This window comes from Apus apus, chromosome 2 (genome assembly GCF_020740795.1).
Source record: "Apus apus isolate bApuApu2 chromosome 2, bApuApu2.pri.cur, whole genome shotgun sequence".
NCBI lineage: Eukaryota > Metazoa > Chordata > Aves > Apodiformes > Apodidae > Apus > Apus apus.
This window is the reverse complement of record NC_067283.1, coordinates 108,720,192-108,741,357: the sequence shown is the minus strand read 5'-3', so window position 1 is coordinate 108,741,357 and position 21,166 is coordinate 108,720,192. Positions and strand designations below refer to the sequence as shown.

General features: G+C 42.8%; 2 protein-coding genes across 3 annotated transcripts in view; both read right to left on the bottom strand.

The window, feature by feature from the left end:
• Positions 1 to 337: 337 nt before the first annotated feature.
• On the bottom strand, positions 338 to 7,655 carry CABYR (calcium binding tyrosine phosphorylation regulated). Its single transcript, XM_051610276.1, has 6 exons — positions 7,448 to 7,655; positions 7,323 to 7,376; positions 6,439 to 6,837; positions 4,051 to 4,641; positions 2,640 to 2,906; positions 338 to 900 (listed from the first exon to the last, which is right to left on the bottom strand). The coding sequence occupies exons 1-6, from the start codon at positions 7,608 to 7,610 to the stop codon at positions 356 to 358; spliced, it is 2,019 nt and encodes a 672-aa protein (XP_051466236.1). The 5' UTR covers positions 7,611 to 7,655; the 3' UTR covers positions 338 to 355.
• A 4,178-nt stretch (positions 7,656 to 11,833) lies between these two features.
• The window catches only part of TTC39C (tetratricopeptide repeat domain 39C), a 37,636-nt gene continuing 28,303 nt past the window's right edge, over positions 11,834 to 21,166 (bottom strand). For both annotated transcript variants that reach the window (XM_051611791.1, XM_051611792.1), the window contains 4 exons: positions 19,188 to 19,285; positions 18,153 to 18,257; positions 15,478 to 15,516; positions 11,834 to 14,880 (listed from right to left, as the gene is read on the bottom strand). In XM_051611791.1, coding sequence (XP_051467751.1) covers positions 14,791 to 14,880; positions 15,478 to 15,516; positions 18,153 to 18,257; positions 19,188 to 19,285 — 332 coding nt within the window. In that variant the 3' untranslated portion in view covers positions 11,834 to 14,790. The remainder of the gene's footprint in view (positions 14,881 to 15,477; positions 15,517 to 18,152; positions 18,258 to 19,187; positions 19,286 to 21,166) is intronic.

The window sequence follows — 21,166 nt, the reverse complement described above, 5'->3', positions numbered from 1 at the left end:
CTACTTTGTTTGCTACCTCAATGCACTCTAAGGTGAGAATATTTTGCCACATTCTGAATATTACACAAATGCTAGAAGTTCAGGCTGCAGGCAATAAAGAGGTCTATAAATGTGAGATATAAAAACTTAATTACTTTAGACTGAAACCAGACCAAGACTCGTACTACTAATTGCAACATGTAACTAATGACGTATTTTAACCACTGGATTTAAAGTTTATTTTTAAAAGGTTTAAATTAAGCTTTTAGTAGTAAACTCCAAATGCTAGCATCTCCCTCTCCAACACCCATGCAAGAAGCAAGCTAGCTTACTTCTTCCTGACCCTGCTGTGGGAAGGGGCTGATGAAATGGCAATCTACCCTGCAGCACCAGAACTTTCTGCAAGAGCATTTATACCTGTGTGCTTCCCACCAGCAGGTGAGCCTCTCTTTGCAGCCATCACATCAGCCAGAGGGATGGCAACTGAGACAACAGTGGGTGTGCAGGGCTTGGCCCCAGTTTCCTCTGCAGATTTAGAACTGTCTGTTTCCTCATCAGCTGGTCTGGCGACTGGGATTCGGACTGTAGTTAATCTCTTCCTAGCACCTGCATCTTGCTGTACAAAGACAGCATGGCTAGGAACACGTTTCCAGTCCTGTGTGTTCTGAACATTAGAGCCCACTAAAATGAAAGGTGGTGCATCTCCCTTCTTGCCGTCTTCTTGCACCACATAAATTGGAGCACAATGTTGATCTCCCCCCCTGGAAGGGCAGAGAGTTGCCTGGAAATAAGCAACACCAGCTCCAGCAGAAGGAAGGGATGGTGGTGGTTTTTGACCTTGTCTCAAGTCAGTTAGGCAATAGAGGGTCCACACATTAGAATGTGGTGGTGGTGGTTGTCCTGCTGCACTTGATGCCATGGCTACAAAGATAAAAATAAGAGTGCTGGTATCAGAAGCAGTGAATTCCAGTCATATTGTAAATCCTTATGGCTAAAAGAAGCACACCTACACTTGGCAAAAGCAAGCGTGTTACAGAGGAGAGCTAGGATAGCAAACACAGCTTGGTATGTGGCTGACAAGGACCTGCAGCCTAGAAAACATTACCGGTTTTGGTCAGAGGCTCTTCTGGGTAAGCATTTGACAAACCTCAGTTTCAGAAGTGCCAAACTCCACTAGGAGTTTGGTTTTTTGTTTGTTTTTAGAGAGCCAGTTATTAATTTACAAATCTGCCAAGCCTCAGCTCTCCTCTACAAAATGCTCTGCTGAGACCTCACACCTGTACTATTTCTGGGGCCTGGGACAGGGCTTAGATTCTGCAGTACCATGGAGACTCGGGGAGAGGGAGCTCTACCCTGGAAGGTTTCTCCAGCTGGGCAAGGGAAGAGCTGGGCACATGTCACCACAGGGAACAGATAGTGGTAAAGACCTCACCAAGAAAGACGAGCACCAGCTGTCTTGCTGTTTGTGAAAATGATGCCCAGTGCCCAGCCCACTCAGCCCAGGTGCAGAAACTCACCAAGCTCAAGACAGCACAGGCAACCACCACCTTTACCACCTTTTTTATGTTTTTTGTTTTTCTAAATGGAAAATCTCCTAGGTCAGTGCTGGTATATGAGATCTTTCAGGGGAGGAGAGTCAAAACTAGGGCTCCAACTGGTTGCCTCACTTTAGCCACAGGGCACATGTATTACATCTTAGGTCTCTTAACACCTGTTTCAGAAAGCATGGATGGTTTTGAGCAAGACAATCATGATGAGCAAGTATCAGCAGGTACCTTCCCATCACTCTTATCTGCATATTTGCCTGCAGGAGCACAGAGTCCTGCCCAGAGCAGCCACATCTCTTGGAAAAGATGGCAAGGAGATCTAACACACGTGCACTGGGACCAAGCGGGCTGTGTTGGTACAGTAGAGTCTTAGAAGTCACCTCTATCCTGCATTGCACTGACACAGGTGCTTTTCCATTGAATGACTGCTGATGAAGCTGTAGAGCTGGAAGCTGAAACAGGAAGATGACACAAAGACCCAAACTTTCTTACCTGACATGGCATAAACTTGCTCAGCTTTTTCCACTTGTTCTGTAAAGTCTGTTCTCTCAGGTTGGCAGACTAAATCACCAGCAGATGGACCTTCAGTTCTAGCACTTGAGCCCTGGCCTGTGTTTAATGGCTGCTCAATTTTTAACCGATAAGCTGTTTGGTCTATAAAGGGAATGATTATTTTCTGTGGAAACTGCTCCACATAAGAAGGAACCTCTGCATCCATAATTGTCTCATCATCCCAAAACAGTGAGAGAGCCCCAGTGGTAGTGGGAGGCTCAGCTTCAGTGGTTGAGGGCACAGACTCCAAAAGATCTTTAGGAACAAGTGGTGGTGGTAAAAGAGCTGGTGGTGCTGGTTCTCCCAACAAAGGGACCACTGAGGGAGCTTTATTTACATCAGTTGAGACATCAGCCTGGCTGTCTGAGGGCCCTAGCTTTTCAGCTGTGGAGGGCTGGGACTTAACAGACTCCATAGAAGCCCTAGCTGCTGAGACAGGGGAAGCATCTTCAGCAGCCTCTTCCACTGGTGTACGTTCACCCTCTGAGGTCTGAGAGTCTTCATCAATGGTCTGCACACTGGTTGCCACATCCCTCATAGAACATAAGGAATCACTGCTACCTCGCACGTGCTCAGCAAGCTGTGCAGGCTCAGCAGGGACATATGCCAGTTCAGGTCCTGCAGGGAATGGAGCTCCATCAGTTCCAAGGGTAGATTTCCTTCCTGCCACTGAACCAGGAACTGATGGGTATTGAGTTTCTTGGGAGTTGTACTGAATATCAGGTTCTTCAAAGACACGGTCTTCTTCCGTGTCAGTGCACACGTCCTTTTGCTTGGACTCCCCAGAAAACTCTGATGCCTTCTCTTGCAATCCTTCATCCTCATTCTCTGCAATGTAAAAAGTGCACAAGAGAAATACACGGAGAATTGTTTCCCTTTAAATAAAGAGTGATTTCAGCACCAACTCAATTAGATGCTCTGCAGCACGTTCTGAGGCTTCATGGGTTGCAGAGATGGAATAATTCAAGGAGGGAGTGGCTGCCTGCCTATCAATAAGGGGATAGAAAATTCATTGAGCAACACAGACCCATTTATAATCCAATGTCAGTATTGGGCAATGTCACAGGACAGAAAGGCTCCCCTGGAGCTCTGCAAACCAGCTCACTACCTGCTGGGGCACAACCAGTCCCTAAGCCCATGCTGGCACCATGGGCAGGAGGCTCCAGAGGAAACTGCTCAGGATTGCTAAGTAATTCCTCTTTGATCATCCCCTTTCATAACACACTTAGCTGACCACACAGTAAGGGACAGACCACACAGGAAGAGGGAGCTACAGAAAGGACCTGTATTGGAGGCTTGAGGAACATACAGGCGTCAGTTGGAACCACCTTAGGTGTTTTTTCTGAACAACGGGAATATTTGAGGCTACTGACACAGTAACCAGGTGATGGAAACCCAATCCCATGGGGCAGATACCAACAGGCCATGGGCTACACAACACAGCCATATCGCTGCTCCCACACAACCTTCACGTGGCATCAGGTAATTCCAGCCCTCACAGCCAATCCCAGGGAGATGCTGAAAGTTCCCAGCACTTCCCAAAGGAAGCAGCATCCCGCAGAACTAAAGCTGCTTTTATAAGCAAAGAGAGACACTATCTATTTGCAAGGTAAGTGTAAAGTCATTACCTGCTCTAGGGGGTGATAGATCACACTGCAGTATCCTTTAACACCCAAAGGCAACCCAGGTCTCCTCTATCCTCAAGCAGAACTTACGGCCTCCCAGGAGCTTTCTGAAGATGCCTCCCTTGTTCATAGCCCAGAACCTATGTGCTGCTTTCACATAACCACATGCAGATAGGATGCATCCCATAGTGAGTGGAAACTACCTGCCTCCAGAGAAGGTGTTTGGTCAACAAAGGGAATGATTCTTTGCTGTGGAAACTGCTCCAGCTGAGGTGGAAGCTCTGCATCCGTAATTGTCCCATCCCCCCAACACAGTGACAGAGCTCCAGTGGCTGAGGAAACCTTACCTTTGCTGCAGAAGGGCACAGGCTCTGATGTATCTTCAGGAAGAGCTGGTGGTGCTGGTTCTTCCTGCAAAGGGGCCACCGAGGGAGCTTTATTTACGTCAGTTGTTGAGACATCAGCCTGGCTGTCTGAGGGCCCTTGTTTTCCAGCTGTGGAGGGCTGGGACTTAACAGACTCCACAGAAGCCCTAGCTGCTGAGACAGGGGAAGCATCTTCAGCAGCCTCTTCCACTGGTGTACGTTCACCCTCTGAGGTCTGAGAGTCTTCATCAATGGTCTGCACACTGGTTGCCACATCCCTCATAGAACATAAGGAATCACTGCTACCTCGCACATGCTCAGCAAGCTGTGCAGGCTCAGCAGGGACACACACTGGTTCAGGTTCTGCAGGAGATAAAGCTCCATCGGATCCAGGGGTAGATTTGCTTCCTGCAATGGAACCGGCAACTGATGGATATTGAGTTTCTTTGGAGCTGTATTGGATGTCAGCTTCTTCTGGGAGATGGTCGTCCTCTTTTTCAGTGCACGTGTCCTTTTGCTTGGACTCCCCAGAAAGCTCTGATGTCTTCTTTTCCAATCCCTCATCCCCATTCTCTGCAATGTAAAAAGCACACAACAGAAATACATGGACAATTGTTTCCCTTTACACAAGAGTGATTTCAGCACCAACTCAGTTATATGCTCTGCAGCACGTTTCTGGGGCTTCACGGGTTGCAGAGATGGAATAATTTAAGGAGGGTGTTTCTGCCTGCCTATCACTAAGGGGATAGAAAATTCAGAGCACACCGATACCACTTCAAAACCTATGAACATTAACTGTGTTCCTGACCCTGCAGTGACAGGTACAAGCTTATCTATCTACTGCCTACAAACACTGCTACTTATGGGAGAAAAGATTAAACCTTTTACATTTAGCACGTTGGTAAACCAGCTAGAAGACTATGGCTCCTCTGTGAAACACCGCAGAACTCTCTGGATTCAAACAAGTTATCTTAGATACATAGATGGTGACATTTTAGCCTCTTCAAGAATCCTGGTTAGTTGAACTGGCAGGTATCCAAGTGAAGAAGAGGGTATGACACGAACAAGTTTTAGATACAGTAAAAACAGGTAACTAACAGATTAGTTATCAGGGGAGGATCACAGGAGTGTGCTGGTGGGATCCCAACACTGTTCCATCACACGGTTAACAAAACTTTCAACAGTCAACAAAACAACAAACCACGAGGTCTGCTTTCTCTCTCGACCAGCAAGCACTGGCTAGTATGTAAAACCAGCATAGCAGCAGGAGTCTGTAACACATCACCAGAGCTCAGCACTGAGCTGCCTTCTGAAGTCGTGACTGGATGAAATCACAAATTATGAAAGAAACATAACCCAGAGGATGACAGTTAAATCCTTTCTGAAAAAAAACATTATTCTGACTGCGATCCCAAGCCAACACAGACCCATTTATAATCCAGTGTCAGTACTTGGCAACACCACAGGACAGAAAGGCTCCCCTGGAGCTCTGCAAACCAGCTCACTACCTGCTGGGGCACAACCAGTCCCTAAGCCCATGCTGGCACCATGGGCAGGAGGCTCCAGAGGAAACTGCTCAGGATTGCTAAGTAATTCCTCTTTGATCATCCCCTTTCATAACACACTTAGCTGACCACACATTAAGGGACAGACCACACAGGAAGAGGGAGCTACAGAAAGGACCTGTATTGGAGGCTTGAGGAACATACAGGCGTCAGTTGGAACCACCTTAGGTGTTTTTTCTGAACAACGGGAATATTTGAGGCTACTGACACAGTAACCAGGTGATGGAAACCCAATCCCATGGGGCAGATACCAACAGGCCATGGGCTACACAACACAGCCATATCGCTGCTCCCACACAACCTTCACGTGGCATCAGGTAATTCCAGCCCTCACAGCCAATCCCAGGGAGATGCTGAAAGTTCCCAGCACTTCCCAAAGGAAGCAGCATCCCGCAGAACTAAAGCTGCCTTTATAAGCAAAGAGACACTATCTATTTGCAAGGTAAGTGTAAAGTCATTACCTGCTCTAGGGGGTGATAGATCACACTGCAGTATCCTTTAACACCCAAAGGCAACCCAGGTCTCCTCTATCCTCAAGCAGAACTTACGGCCTCCCAGGAGCTTTCTGAAGATGCCTCCCTTGTTCATAGCCCAGAACCTATGTGCTGCTTTCACATAACCACATGCAGATAGGATGCATCCCATAGTGAGTGGAAACTACCTGCCTCCAGAGAAGGTGTTTGGTCAACAAAGGGAATGATTCTTTGCTGTGGAAACTGCTCCAGCTGAGGTGGAAGCTCTGCATCCGTAATTGTTCCATCCCCCCAGCACAGTGACAGAGCTCCAGTGGCTGAGGAAACCTTACCTTTGCTGCAGAAGGGCACAGGCTCTGATGTATCTTCAGGAAGAGCTGGTGGTAGTAAAAGAGCTGGTGGTGCTGGTTCTTCCTGCAAAGGGGCCACCGAGGGAGCTTTATTTACGTCAGTTGTTGAGACATCAGCCTGGCTGTCTGAGGGCCCTTGTTTTCCAGCTGTGGAGGGCTGGGACTTAACAGACTCCACAGAAGCCCTAGCTGCTGAGACAGGGGAAGCATCTTCAGCAGCCTCTTCCACTGGTGTACGTTCACCCTCTGAGGTCTGAGAGTCTTCATCAACGGTCTGCACACTGGTTGCCACATCTCTCATGGAACACAGGGACTCAATGCTACTGTGCTCTTGGACAGCAGGGGATAGAGCTGCATTGGATCCAGGGGTAGATTTCCTTCCTGCAATGGAACCGTCAACTGATGGGTATTGAGTTTCTTTACAGCTATATTGAATTGAATATCAGGTTCTTTGGGGAGACGGTCATCCCCTGTGACAGCACACATGTCCCTTTGCTTGGACTCCCCACAGAACTCTCATGTCTTCTTTTCCAATCCCTCATCCCCATTCTCTGCAATGCAAAAAGCACACAAGAGAAATACATGGACAATTGTTTCCCTTTACATAAAGAGTGATTTCAGCACCAACTCAATTAGATGCTCTGCAGCACGTTTCTGAGGCTTCACGGGTTGCAGAGATGGAATAATGTAAGGAGGGGGTCACTGCCTGCCTATCAATAAGGAAATAGAAAATTCAGTGAGCGACACAGACCCATTTATAATCCAATGTCAGTATGGGGAAACGTCAGAGGACAGCTCTCCAAACGTGGTTACATTTGCAATGGAACATCAAAACATTGTAAAAGCCCAAACAGCAACTATCTTACCACTGATATACTCAAACTTTTCAATCAGTTCTGTTACGTCCAGATTTGTATACTCTGAAATGGTAAGCAGAGATTAAGCTGGAGGACGACAACACCATCCAATACCTCAGCTCTTCAGATGAAGCTCCAGCAGAACAAACCTTTTTGAAAGCTGACGAGTTCTTCGAAATAGAGAGCAAAAAACTCAATAATGTTGTTCGGGTTCCTTTCTAGAACAGCCCGGGTCACTGCCTCCAGCACGGCCTCGAGGCCGGGGGGAACCACCAGCGCGACCTGTGGACACTGCATCTTTGCCCCCTCAAGCCAGCTTAAGATCTCTCATCTCTGCAAACAGAAACCCTCGGCTCAGCGTCTGCCCTGCCCCCCTGGAAGCGTCTGACGCCGATGTTCTGACGGCAGCTGCTCGTCCCTTGCCACCCCACCAATAACGCTCCTCCCCCCCTTCCCAAACACTCTCGGACGATCTACCCAGTGGCCAAACCCTTCACTCCCCTCCCTGCAGCAGGAGGCACAGCCAGGGAACCACGACGGGAATTCAAACCCGCGCTCTGAATCCCCTGCCCCGAGATAAATCCCCCAGAGCCCCCCCCCCCCCCCGAAGAGCCTTCGTGCACAAGCCGAGAGTCTGACGCTCCTCCCTCCCCCGGGTACTTGACCTCCGCTGCTCCCAGCCTCCCGCCAGCGACCCCCGAGCAGGACGGCGGCCGGGGCAGCCCGGGGGCCGCCCGGGGTTGGTGGCAGGGCGTGATGTCACAGCGCCCCGCGTCACGGGCGCTGCGGGGCGCTGCGGGGCAGGGCCGGCAGCGGCTGCGGGGCGGCTGCGGGCTGGCGCGAAGGGATTTAAACAGCAGCCTCCGCTGCGGGAGGGTGATGCGGCCGCTCCTCAGGGGGGTTCCCCTCCGGCAAACAACACCCGCTCACCAGAACCGGCGCCTGGAACCCAGCGGGCCGCTTCAGCACCGCTCCGTTCACGTGTAACCCCTTGAGTGACTCGCTTGAAGCACGGCGCGGTGCCCGCCGTCGCTCCGGACGAGCAGCCCCAGGGCTGCGAGGGCACCCACCCGCCGCGGGGAAGCTGCTGCTGACCCGCCTCCAGGCGCACAACCGCTGAGCCCCGCCCCAGGGGGTCTCGCCTGTGCCAAAACAGCGCTTTGACTGGAGACGTTTCATCCCGGCACAGGCAGAGCGCAACTTCGTGCCCACCCTCGGGCCGGGATGACTCCACGCGAGCAGCCGCTGCGCCCCGCGGGAAGCAGAGAGGTGCGGCTGCGTCCCTCCCGCTGCTCCGCCAGCCCTGGGGGGTGCCCAGACCACTTCAGCCTGGCCCTGCAGGTAGGTGACACGCCAACACCCAAGGGATTTAAACCCACTGACAGGCTGCAACACACAGCACCCGGGAAGCGCCGTTCGGTGGTGATCTCTGGCAGGAGCTCAGAGCAAACAGCTGGGGACTGGCACCTCGTCAGCCACAGCAGCTGCACTCGAAGAGGAGCGAGATTATTCCTCCATATGGCTCCGTTTGTACTGCAGAACGTTATGACTGCAAGGGCAAAACTGGAAAGAAACCTCAAGTGCCGCCCCCCCCCCCAGGGATAGCATTTGCTTTCCAGCAAGCATTTCCAGAGGATCCAGACAGGAGTATTTGCTGTTCCAGTAAAACAAGCACAAAAAAAGTACCTGTATAGTACCGTATTTTCAAGGTTACTACTGTTTTTCTGAGAATCATAAAGACAGGCAAAGTCATGAGGACAAGCCACGATCAGGAAATCTGCTGTGGGATACCACCTCTTATCCACCACCACTACAGATCAGTCTTCATCTCATTTGGAAAACCATTCTCTCCCTGCCTGCTCTTGCATTTCTGGATGTCTGCATCTCTACAGAAACCCGAGGGGAATCCAGCAGCACCAAAGAAGATTTAAGACTCAAGCGTCATTGCTGCTCAACACTTAAACTATCTACAATAACTTCCTTTAATAAGTAACAGCTTCTTAATAGTCATTCAAATTAACAGAATATTATGTAACTTACAAGTTAGTTCACTGGAAAGCACGTTAATGGTCAACTCACCACAAAATGCTTCTTCCATAAAAGAATCCTTGGAAAGTAATTTCTTAGTTAGAAAACTTCTCACAATAGCTCATGAGTCCTGGAGAGTGGTAACACAGATCATAATATTAAAAAAGTTAAATATTAATATGCTTGTGAGATTAGGAAGAATAGCTTTTATAGAAAGAACAAGATTTACTTCAATAATACATATGAGGACTAGAAAATATATTATTTCTGGAGTCAGTATAGTAATCAGAAGTCTAGACTTCTGTATGAAGAACATATCAAAGCAACAGGACTTGATAAAGGCATTAAATACATCTGGGTGCAACAACACTTGTGGTGACTTTGAAACCACCCTCAATAGATACAGGGCAGAAGATGACTTCCAAATTTTCTTCTTTTGAAAACTTAAAATTCTAGGTCTGCAAAGCTCTGCACAGCGAAAGCTTAAATAATGTTGAAGTACAGATGTTATAAACCTCAGAAATCTATTATCAGAGATAACAGAAGTATAAACCTCCTTAAATATTGAGAAAGGCTTCTGCTCCTAACATAAAAGTGCATCTATCTGAAACTTGCTGCCTGAAGACGACTCTCATTTTTTTCCAAGTACCACCTTTGTGTTTCTACCTGCCAGAGACTTCAGTAGAATTCTAGGTGGAGGTTTGCATTCATGTACAGAAATCTCCATGAAAACCTTCTTGCTTTTCTTCCAAGGGTACAAAATATTGTTTTTATTTAAGGTGTCTTTATGCATATCTCTGACACTCTTTTGTCTTACCCTTGGTTGGAGCCTTTGCTACAACTGGGGAGAAGTAGATGTCCCAGCAGTACAATCACTTTTTCAGTAAAATACTGCCTTTAGTGGAAGGCAGGGAGACATCTGTTATGTAAATGGTTTTGCTTGCAAAGTCTGACAATCTCCCTCTTCCCTTCCCCTCCCAAATATTCAACTTGATCTTTTTCCCTTAACCTCTTCACCTCAGAACCCTTCTGGGCACCTCCTATAGGAAAGCACAACTTGCCAAAAAATGACTGAAAAACACTGGGGACCAGCTAAGTCCTGCTGAGCTTTACAGAACACTTGATTGGACCACCATTTTGGAAGAAGTCGCACCAGAAGATAATCAGTATTTCGGAAAGAGCAGTAATGAAAAACTTAGGGTGACAGTAACAAAAGTGAACAAGAACTCCCCATCACTAAAACAGACTGGCGGTTAAAACATTCGGGTAATTAAACTAAGAGACACTGAGCAGAAGCGGGGAAGCAATGTGCAACTCTAACATGCACCTACCCTGGCTAACCTACACTGGTTTTGGGGTCCAAACATACACAGACAAAATTGGTCAAAAAATAGAAATAATTTGGTATTTAACTCTGTAAAACCTGCCTCGAGCTGAAATTCCTGTTGTCTCGTAAGAAACAGGGGTGTTGGGAGGGAAAGGGGCGGTGGCATGGGGAGCAGGAATATAACTTTGCCATCTACTAACAAAGGTTACACTGGTTTAACTCTAATTTAACAAGTTCTCAAGTTCAGGGGAAAACAGGTTTGCAACACCATGACAAAGTGAGGCCTTTTGTGAAACAACCCAATCTTTTTTTCAGTGTATCTTGTACACTCATACAGTAATTTGCTTTGGCATTAAGAGTATTGTGCATACAGGTAACTCAAATGTAGAAGTAGTAGGTTCTCATGCTTTATGAATGTCTGTACAGAATACCTTTATTTTAATTGTGCTTTGGTCAAAATGAACCAGAATTGGAACTTGCCTGTGCATTTCCATCTTCTGCAAGTCAACTTTTCCAGATAAAAGTAGCTTCTGAAGCAGTATTTTCTAGTTCACCTAAAATATTAGAATGCAAAACAATATTGTATAAGCATCTACTCAAACTGTAATTAGCAGAGAAGCAAATCCCTCTCCTTTTTTTTTTTCCTCTCAACTCCTAATTTACAGAAAATAATTTGTCACACAGTTCCTTCAGGATGAAGAATCAGAGTCCTTCTTACCTGTACTCCTTAGTTCTAAATTTCAGCGGAGTCCACCATTTGTGTTCTGGGCTGCCTGCAGAGCCTTGCTGAGTCAAGGATGGGTGAACTGCTCAGGTGCCGCTGGCTCTCCGATTGCCTTAAAGGACAGCCAAGTATAAATTCACTTCTTAACATTAGCTTCAATTACACTGGTTTGGGATTGCATAATTTTTCATGAAATTGATTGCTACACTTAAGCGCTTTGTCATGATGACTGGAAAGGGAATGTGAGTGTTGTTTTTATAGGCTACCCTGCTTTCACTCCACTGATAGGTTCAATCAGCACCCTCGTAACACCACATACAACCCCACACCAACCTAACACCTTCCTCCTGTTCAAAGAGTTACAGGTTACAGAGCAATTTTTAAACACCAGTACAATCAATTGCTGGAAGGACAATCAGATTGCTGTAAAATGAAAAGCAATTCAATACAACATTTGGGGAATTTTATTTCAGAATAAAACATAACTAGAATGTGAAACAAGCATTCAAAGTCAGAGAGAAGAAATTAAAGTGCTTTCTTTAGAGTAAATCTGAAACATTTTTTTGAAAGGTGTGGGAATACAGCAAATACAGTTGTGTGTGGTTCTTGGTCTTTAATGAAGAACAAGTAAACTTGATGTCTTAAAAATGCATCTTTAGCCTTTTTCACTCTACATTTGATCTCAACATGACACATGTAACTCACTTTTTAAACCAGAAGACTATAATTATACTGGAAGAACAAAGGCTGAGGTAATTGCTGATTAGAAAACATTGTTACAGAGTCACTTGACATCCCAGAAATTTTCCCAATCCTTGGTATCATCTTGTTCAGAAGGCCACCAATTAAAAGACAAATTCAAGGAGCAAGGGAACAAAACTCATGTCCACATTTCTTTTAATTTTACTCAGAAATATAAAAGTGCAAGTTCTGTAAATTAACAACATTTACAGTACATCACAATAAATATGCCACTTTGTGACACCTAAAAATTCTAGTTATTTGAAATGAGTCATATTGAGATAAAAACTGCATCAACATCAACAAAAATACCTGACCCAGTAAAGATAGTCTCAACATATTAACTAGCAAGATGCATATTCCATTATTGCTATTAGACCATGCCTCCGAGTTCTAAAGTATAAAAACTTATCAGTTTACACAAAATACAGTTGAATTTTTTCTCATCACAGGCACAATCTAACATAAAAAATAATTTTGACATTTACAATGTAGGAGAAATTCTCCTACCAGGGGAGGAAAAAAGAAAATACAGAAACAGCTCTATTTCAGTGATGATTTGCTAAATCCACAGAAAAGCTGCAATTTGCACAGAGTTAAACTGTCACATGAACACAGAGTGTCTCTCCATACCCACGCCAGGCCTGATGAGAACAAGAGGCCTTTTAGTCAATTTACTACAATTTGCTAAGCTACCTCCAAGTTATGCAGACCATAGATGTCCCAACACTAATGGCATGCAGGTGCTGTGTGTCCTGAACAGCCTAGTCTCACATCATATTTAAGCAGTGTATTTCAAAGTAATTTTGTCAGTAACTGTCCTGTTTCTAGCTCTTTACCCAGAATGGACTGCCTCTCTCCTTGCAAAACATTAAAAGTCGGATAGAACAAAATAAGATTTCAAATACATTAAAGTCCATTTTAAAAATAACTTGGAAGGATTCAAAATAATTGGAATTCTAAGTAGTCACTACATATAGAATGTATTGTTTTCTAGTCAACATGTATTTGGATTGATCACATAACGTTGAACACTCATTTGTGACTCAATATTACTGTTAAATTTGAATAGAAAAAAGTGTACTATCTGTAACACACCTAGATAATAGAAAAATAAAACTGCTTTTTTAAGAGTTAAGAGTCTCTCCTCTTCTTCAGGAACTGTAACAGAAATGTTTAACTGCTCTAGGAATGCCTTTCATAGCAGAAGTGTGTATTCTTAGAGAGAAATAAGTGTCTAAACCATTTCATCTGGCCTACCAAATAGGATATTACTTTCCTCCTCCATATCAGTCTTGCTTTAGATGCAACCTCAAAAGCAAATCCATGAAGGTTGGGTGTGGGCAAGGTCTAAACCTTTGGCAACACAGTCTACAACAGGGTAAGAAAAAAACCCCAAACTTTCAGGAACTGTTTAAGGCAACCTGACCAAAGTAAAAATAAGGCTTTTGGATAACTATTTCCAAGTATATCCAGTTTTCTCAGCTTTACAAAATTAACATCATTCTTTTAACATAACTTCCTGGCCAGGTTTCCATTCATAAGTTTATTTAAAAAAATATTTACCTTCCTAGAATATGATATTAACTAAATATAAAACATGATGAGATACTACATATTACAGACAAAAATTAAAAAAGCTACAGATAAACACAGATAGCCAAGTATTAAAAATTACATGGTCAGGATAAAAGTTTTAAGCTCTCTGAGGTATTTCAATATCTTAACACCACAGGTTTGGAATACCATATAGAGACTTAGAATATCATAGTATTGGTATAACTACCAAAGCAGATTTTTGGTTTTCTGTTTTGTTTGGCTGGGTTTTTTAATACTTTTAAGGGTTACTGCTATAAAGATTCAGCAGCTTGAATGAAAAATATGGGGAATTACTGTATCTGGCCTATGCATTTTATATTCCTAGTATTAGGAGAAGAAATAGAAACTGCCCACACTGTAACTGCATGTGAAGCAAAGCAAATGTTTGGCAGGAATGTTCCAGAAGCAAGAGATCCCAAATATTGACATAATATGTATCACAAGTATAAGCTGGGTTGGGAGGGGAGGAACAAAGAATGGAAGGGGATGTGAGGTTTATAATTCATACATTAGTCATCATGAAGTCACTGAGATAAGCTACTTAAATTCAGTAAAATCTGCTTTTTGTGGATTAACAGTTTCCCTCCTCCTGTGAATTAGGTGATGCCTGGAGAAAAAAACCACGTGTTCTACCCATTACGAACTTCAGCATTTACACCAATTACTTTTATTGTATCATTCTAATCAAAACAGAAGTGATCTTCTTGGCATAGTTTAGATCTGTTTTAAAAGGTAAAAATCACACCTGCCAATATTGTTAAAGTAAATAATATGCAATTATTTGGGCTCGCCTGCAGAGTTACAAGTAGCTGTGGCTTGATTTAAGCAAACTAAAACCTGAAGAATTAAAAACACAAGGTCACTTAACCTTCTTCCTTGTTGATTTAGTTGAAATTGTAACGTTTTACTGAGCCATTACCAACTCTGACCAATTCTTAGGAAAGTGTCTCTGGCACAAGTGGTTTTCAGAAGAAAAGCTGGTCTTCCCAACAGCTGTTTCTTCTGCTTCATCTTAAAGTGCAGAAACTGTGGGAAAGGATAACAAGACTTCCTGCCCATCACTGTGGAACTACTTCCCTTAGAGAGGCTAAGGCTGCGTGTATGCGGACGTGCAATCTGTTCTCAAAGTCATAGCCAGAAAATTCCTCCTGGGGGAAGAAAACAAAGCAAAGAGAAAGCATTTAATTATTAGCATCCTTCACTTCAGGGTGTGTAAGATAATTTTCCTGCTACTGTTTAAGAAGTCATGTTACAAAAGAGACTAAAGAAATTCACTGGAAACTGCATTTTGCAATATCCCCACATTACCCAAAACAACAGAACTATTACAGAAATTCCAAGTTGGTGAAGAGAGCAGAAAGCTCCCATTTTCAACATGTTGTTTGGATCCCATATAGTTGAACAGAACCCAGAAAATTCTGCAAGTCCAAAAGCTCTAGAAAATCCCAGGATAGGAACCAGCTGGAACAGACAGAGTGGAGACTTGTCATTTTCAACCTTTCTCTAGTCAAAAGCTTAGCTAAAAAACTTGGCAAGGCTCAAACACTCCAGGAGAGGTCACTAATGTGGGCTTTGTGCTATGATTGACTTAGAAACACACTGTATCTGCATGAGTGTTGTAGACTACAGGTGAGGGACACTGACTCTTAACATCCACTTCCCCTACCATAAACCCCCCAACACACAACCTCTCGAATGCCCTCATCTCAGAAAGATAAATTTGAAAGCATCTTAGTATCTTTTACCTTGGCTTGAAGAAGTAAGGTTTTGCCTCTTGGCACAGTCTACAAAAAGACAAACATCACATTAGAAACACATTGCAAATGTTACACAAAATATCTTAAGTATATGGCCTGGTCAGTCCAGAATAGCATCCCTTGTACCAAGCAGACAAAATCCTCTCCAATTATGAAACAAGAAATACTAATGAGGCACCCAAGAAACACAGTGTTATGTATTTCTAGTCTTCTATGGGAAAGGAGAAATTACAACTTTAAATGCAAATTGCTACTGATGCTGGTGAACTACAACAACGCACAGAAAAACGAGGCTACAGATAAATGACTAACTCATTAATAGCATAATTTTTGTTTCGTTAGCAAAGTTTACACCACTACGTTCAGTGTCTTAGACATCTACAAAAAATCTGTAAACTTCTTGATGTAACCAAATTAAAATTTTAAAGAACTTGATTAGAATTAAGTTTAAAATAACAAAGATTATCCAGATGACATGGTAAATCAAGCATGTAACTATGAGTAATGATTATAAAAATGCATATTAATGTCTTTATCTGTTTCTCACGCCTTTAATACACTCAGCCTCCCAGGTAAATGTTATTTATAAAATCCTATCTCCTTCTCTTTCTTAATCATCAGAGAGCTCTCCCGTGACACCTCAGCTAGTAAATGGTATTTTCTAAATATACAGCATCCACTTGCCTTTAATTGCTCTTGCTTTTCCACACCCCATCCCACATTATTCAAGTCAAGCATCATTTTCCTCCTCATTGTCTGGGTGCCAGAAGAGGGAGTTTCCTGCATGTCCTTCACATACTAAGTGCTACCACCTCTTCTCAGTACAGCTGCAAGCTGAGGCTTGTTCAGTCCTCAAAACACTCAACGTGTGGCACAATCAGTTATACTGTGTGCACACACTACATGGAAAGCAGGGAGGAACGAAGTGCTGCTCCCCACATTTTCAAAATCTACACATAACTTTACTAACCATCACACTTTGTTTCTTTAAAGATATTTGACATGATCAAATTTAAATATAAACATGAAAAAAAGGGCAGTAGGAACATTACTGGACCCAGACCTCCTTACTGGGCTTCAAGACTCATTTCTAAACTGTAGGGCAGCATGGATTTCAGAAAAGAGCAGTAATTTTTAAAAAGCATTTTCTAGTTTTGTCCTTTGTCATGATAATAATTTTTACTGAAAGATTTCCCTTTCCCTCCCTCTTTCATGGAAGGTTCAGCTCAGAATATTAAATCTGACAAGAATAAAACCAGTTGTAAACAGCACCTTAAGAATACAAGATATTATCAGCCTGACTACTTTACACACTACATACAATGATGTGGGGGTTCCAGTCATTACTCTGTAACCGCTTCCCCTCACTTGCAGTCTGATTCAGGAAGCACCACATACAGTGGCATAAACTCCAAGTAGCAGTGTTACATGTTTGAGAAAGGAAACAGCACCAACAGTGGCGCAGAAGTTGCTCTAGTTTAAGACTGTCTAGGCTCCTTAGGAGGCAGGGTACGTGCAAAGGCCTGAATGATCAAATATATCATCAATCAAGGCATTTGGACAGTCTGAAAGCCAGGTGGATTATTTTCCTCTTCACCCTGAGTAAGAAAAAACTCACTACTCAGGTTGAAAACCAAAATGTCAACGTGTACAGCTTTAATGAAATTTAAATGACTACAATTACTTTACTTCTACATGCCCTGCAATGAAATAGCACAATGGTACACATGCAAGATTAGGAAGATACCTGTCCTAAGAGTGGAGATAAATAATCCCAAAGCAGAAAGACTTTTGACAAATACCATATTGTTCCAAGTAAGTTTGATTCCCCAAAACACGGAGCTATTTTAGGAAGGCATCAAATTTTGTTTGGAGAGGACAACTGCAGGTAATCTTTGAGCTTGAACAGCATCGAACAGGAAATCAAATCCATAAGAAAAGGATCCTAGGAACTCAACCACCACACTAAATAATTCCTGCAGGCAACAAATCCTTGCCTGACCAAGGCATTCCTGCCATGAGCAGCAGGAACACTAAGGCAAGTGAAGGGGGAGAAAAGTCTTCATGTCTTGAGTGGCTACACAATTATTTCCATGACCCAGGATTTATATATACAGTTTCTGTAAGGCATATAAGAAAAAATGGGCATCTGGGCGTAATCATAGAGGTGAAAAGTGAAGTCTTCATAGTGCTTTTTGGGGTAAAGTACTAAATAATAATCAAAACAATGTGGTGTTACACTCATCAAAAGTCTTGCTTTACTGCCTGCTGTAAGTTTGCAGATGTGTTCATTTTACTGCTAGAGAAAGACACTACTAATGGTCAGGTATGTAACAGCTGCTCTAAGGAATCTTGGAGAGTCTCAAGCTTTGTTTTTAGTAAAACCCAGTAATAACAAAACAAGCCATTGCAGTATTATCAACAAATATCTAAACTCTTTAGAATGTTTTTATAGCTCTTGCTACAAAAAAAATTAAGACATTGTTACCTAAAACACATTGCATTTCTTGGTTAACAAAAAAAATGCAGTAGAAAGCTTATTCACAGTAGCTATAAAACACATTTTTTAAACTTAACATATATTACCAACCATAAACCTTGTTTCTTTGTTAATGCTGGATGTGACTCCACACCCTAAGTTTAAAAATAGGTTATGCTGTTACCTCTGGATTGTCCAACAGAAGACAGCCAAGTTCATAGCAAGCATATGGCTGGACGTACAAGTTGTTTTGACGGCACAGTTCATCTTTAGCAGCTCGTTGAAAGAACTATAAAAATTAAAGAAAAAATACAAAAGACTATAGTAATACATTAAAATCAACTGCTTGATACTTAAAAAAAAAACAAAACACAAAACAACCAGAAGTACCATTTAACTTTAAGCACTAGAAATTAACCCAACGCTAAACTGAGAACACATAAAAAATTTCCAATGGTAGAAGGACCCAGAGGTTTTCCACTGTCACGACAGTATCAAGGCAAAACTATTTGTTTGGATTTTTACCACGTATCAACTGTTTCAAGAGGTTTCCAACTTTATGTTGAAAAAATACAAGATCTAGCAAAGAACTTGAACATCAGAGATGAAGTACTCAGATTATTTCCAATATGCCTGAGAAAAGCAGGAAAAAAAGAAAAGAATAAGGAAAAAGATTTAAAGACAGCACCAGCTCCCTTGTTGCTTACGTGAAGTGCATTCTGTTTTGGGGAGGGGAAAAAAAAGTTGTGCCTACAGATCAAAGCCTAGAACTCTAGAAAAATTATTCTTTGGTATGGGCTAACAAACAAACTTCACAGTGCCTAATAGGTCCAGAGGTGAAGTAGCAAACCCATGCTTTTGAAAGGTCAATCTTCCAGTTATTTTTTCTTAAAAGGCGAATTTTCTTTATTGAATGAAGTAAATCCAGCAGAGCCAAGAACTTTTCCCTTCTTCTTCCCAGCTTCTCCTTAACTCTTGCTCCTACAAGCCACTTTAGCTATTATGTTCATTCAGCACAGCCAATCACTTTTACAACACCGCATGCAAGGAAGACAGAAGATTTGAAAAGAACCTGACATACTCTGTGGGAATTCACAAAGCAGTATGATCAACAGCACTGAAAACACTTGCTTAACACTTTTAGTGAATAACGTTTACGGTTTAGCAGAGTAGCTCATAAAATAGGATTAATGGTGTAAATTATGAGTTTGCAACTTACCTGAACAGCATCCTCCGAATTTCCTAAGCATTTGTGTATTGCACCAAGAAGCAAATTCCTCAGACCAACAGCCGACGAATCATCAACATCCTGACAAGCTTAATGAAAAGATTCCAGTAAACAAACAAGACGGATTGAAATCCTTCCTTAGACAGAACTGTAGTCTACAGTGACTTTCAGTCTGATGATTAATTTAACTAGAAAAAGGAGATGCTAGTAACATTAATATAGATCAAAGTAATTTGCTTTCTTCTAAATACAACCCATTTTGTATGAACCTCATCAAGCAATCTGTCACTTGTGAAAACAGTGCCTAACAGGAATTAATAAGCTGAAGTCAAAGGCAGTTAAGTGTGCTCTTCTCACAAGAAGAGAAGAATTAAATTCTCTACAGGTCTTAGAAATATCCACCAAAAGTAAAGAAAAATACACCTCCTTCTGGTGTTATGGGAAACTGTGTTGTCCCAGATACCAAAATAAAAGTGCACAGTCCAAGTTACACGGAGCACAAGGCAAGGAGTTCAAACAAAGCTGATTTATTCTGAACTGAAACAAAATGACACACCCATAAGAATCTGTACTGAATGTAAAAACCAGGAGCAGGGTATTTTGGCATCACAATTATCACCAGCATTGAAAAGGCTTATTTGCCAGACCTCAGATGGCCCACAATCCATGGACAGACTGTGCCCCAGCTAAGTAGTGCTCTGTTTCCAGAAAAAACCAAATCATGCTGCACGTAACCATTTCTAGATGAATTGGGCTCCATTTTGATCAAGCTTATTAGTGGCAGCTCTGTTAAATCAAGGCTAGTTCCACAAGGAGCCATTTGCACTTGTCTGCAGTGTTACCTCCAGAAAGGCTGAGGTACAGGGAAGCCTGCAGGACTCTTCATCCCTTCAGAAGCAGCTGAACTGCTGTTGCATGGAGCAGCAGAGCTCCTCTAGCCTCACATCCTGTCTCATAAACCCTGCCAGACCTTAACCAGTTCTGCATTCACAACAAAGTTAATCCACAATGCAAATAAGCCACCTACGAATAACTACATATTGGCTGTACGGAGCATTTGGACCCTACACAATACACAAAACTGTCGACTCTCACTTGTATTGCGAGTCTGAAGTACTTGGCATTTTATTTCCAGAGATACATGTAGATACAAATTAATTCCTTTATTTTTAAGTCAACTTCTAGCCCTGAAGAAAAGCTTAGAAATTCACCTCAGCAAATTGAAACTCCAAGTGTTCAAAGAGAAGAGGAAGTAAATACCAAAAAATCCTCTATCATTTCATCACTCTTGAGATACACGTAAGGCACAGCAACAGATTTCTCACTGTGCAGAAGATCTTCAGCTATATCTGTCAGTCACACCATACAAGACGTATATCTCTGAATTTTAATCTACACTGCTATTTCACATTAAAATGTGCACCACTTTCTAGAAGCTTATACAAGGAAGATTAACGCTGCTTCTGAGCGTGTTGGAGAGAAGTACCTATTCTTTACAAACTCTAAAGCTGATTGTTCTCAAGGAAAATGACAGGGAAAAACCCCCTCAAATTTACGTAAGTAAATCTAATTTTAAAGCCTTCACCTTTATTTTTGGGAATACAAGGCTAGGGATTTGAATGTAACCCACTGTCGTCACACAATTTATGTGAACAAACTATCTTAAATTAAAAACAGAACAAAACCCCCAAACCAGTCCTGACTCTCAACTGATAGTTTTCTTGCTTACCACAGAAATCCACATACAACCCCCAAAGTTCACAATTACAGAAAAAAGGAAGTATCTCAATGACAGACTTTTTTTTTTATTTTCTAAATGAGCAGGTAACAACTTGAAACTGTTTGCAAAACAGACATCCAAAGACATCTGGAGACTAAGAAAGAGACAACCACAAAATGCTCCTTTCACCTCCAAAGATTGCTCCCAGCATCCAAGATAAACAGAACCCTTATCATGTCACAGATGACCT

Coding starts and splice junctions, on each gene's coding strand:
- CABYR (XM_051610276.1), bottom strand. CDS start 7,610: ATGCAGTGTCCACAGGTCGCGCTGGTGGTTCCCCCCGGCCTCGAGGCC. Junction 7,377..7,447: donor AAAAGGTTTGTTCTGCTGGA/GCTTCATCTGAA, acceptor TTACCATTTCAG/AGTATACAAATCTGGACGTA. Junction 2,907..4,050: donor TGTGCCCTTCTGCAGCAAAG/GTAAGGTTTCCT, acceptor TTTACATTGCAG/AGAATGAGGATGAAGGATTG.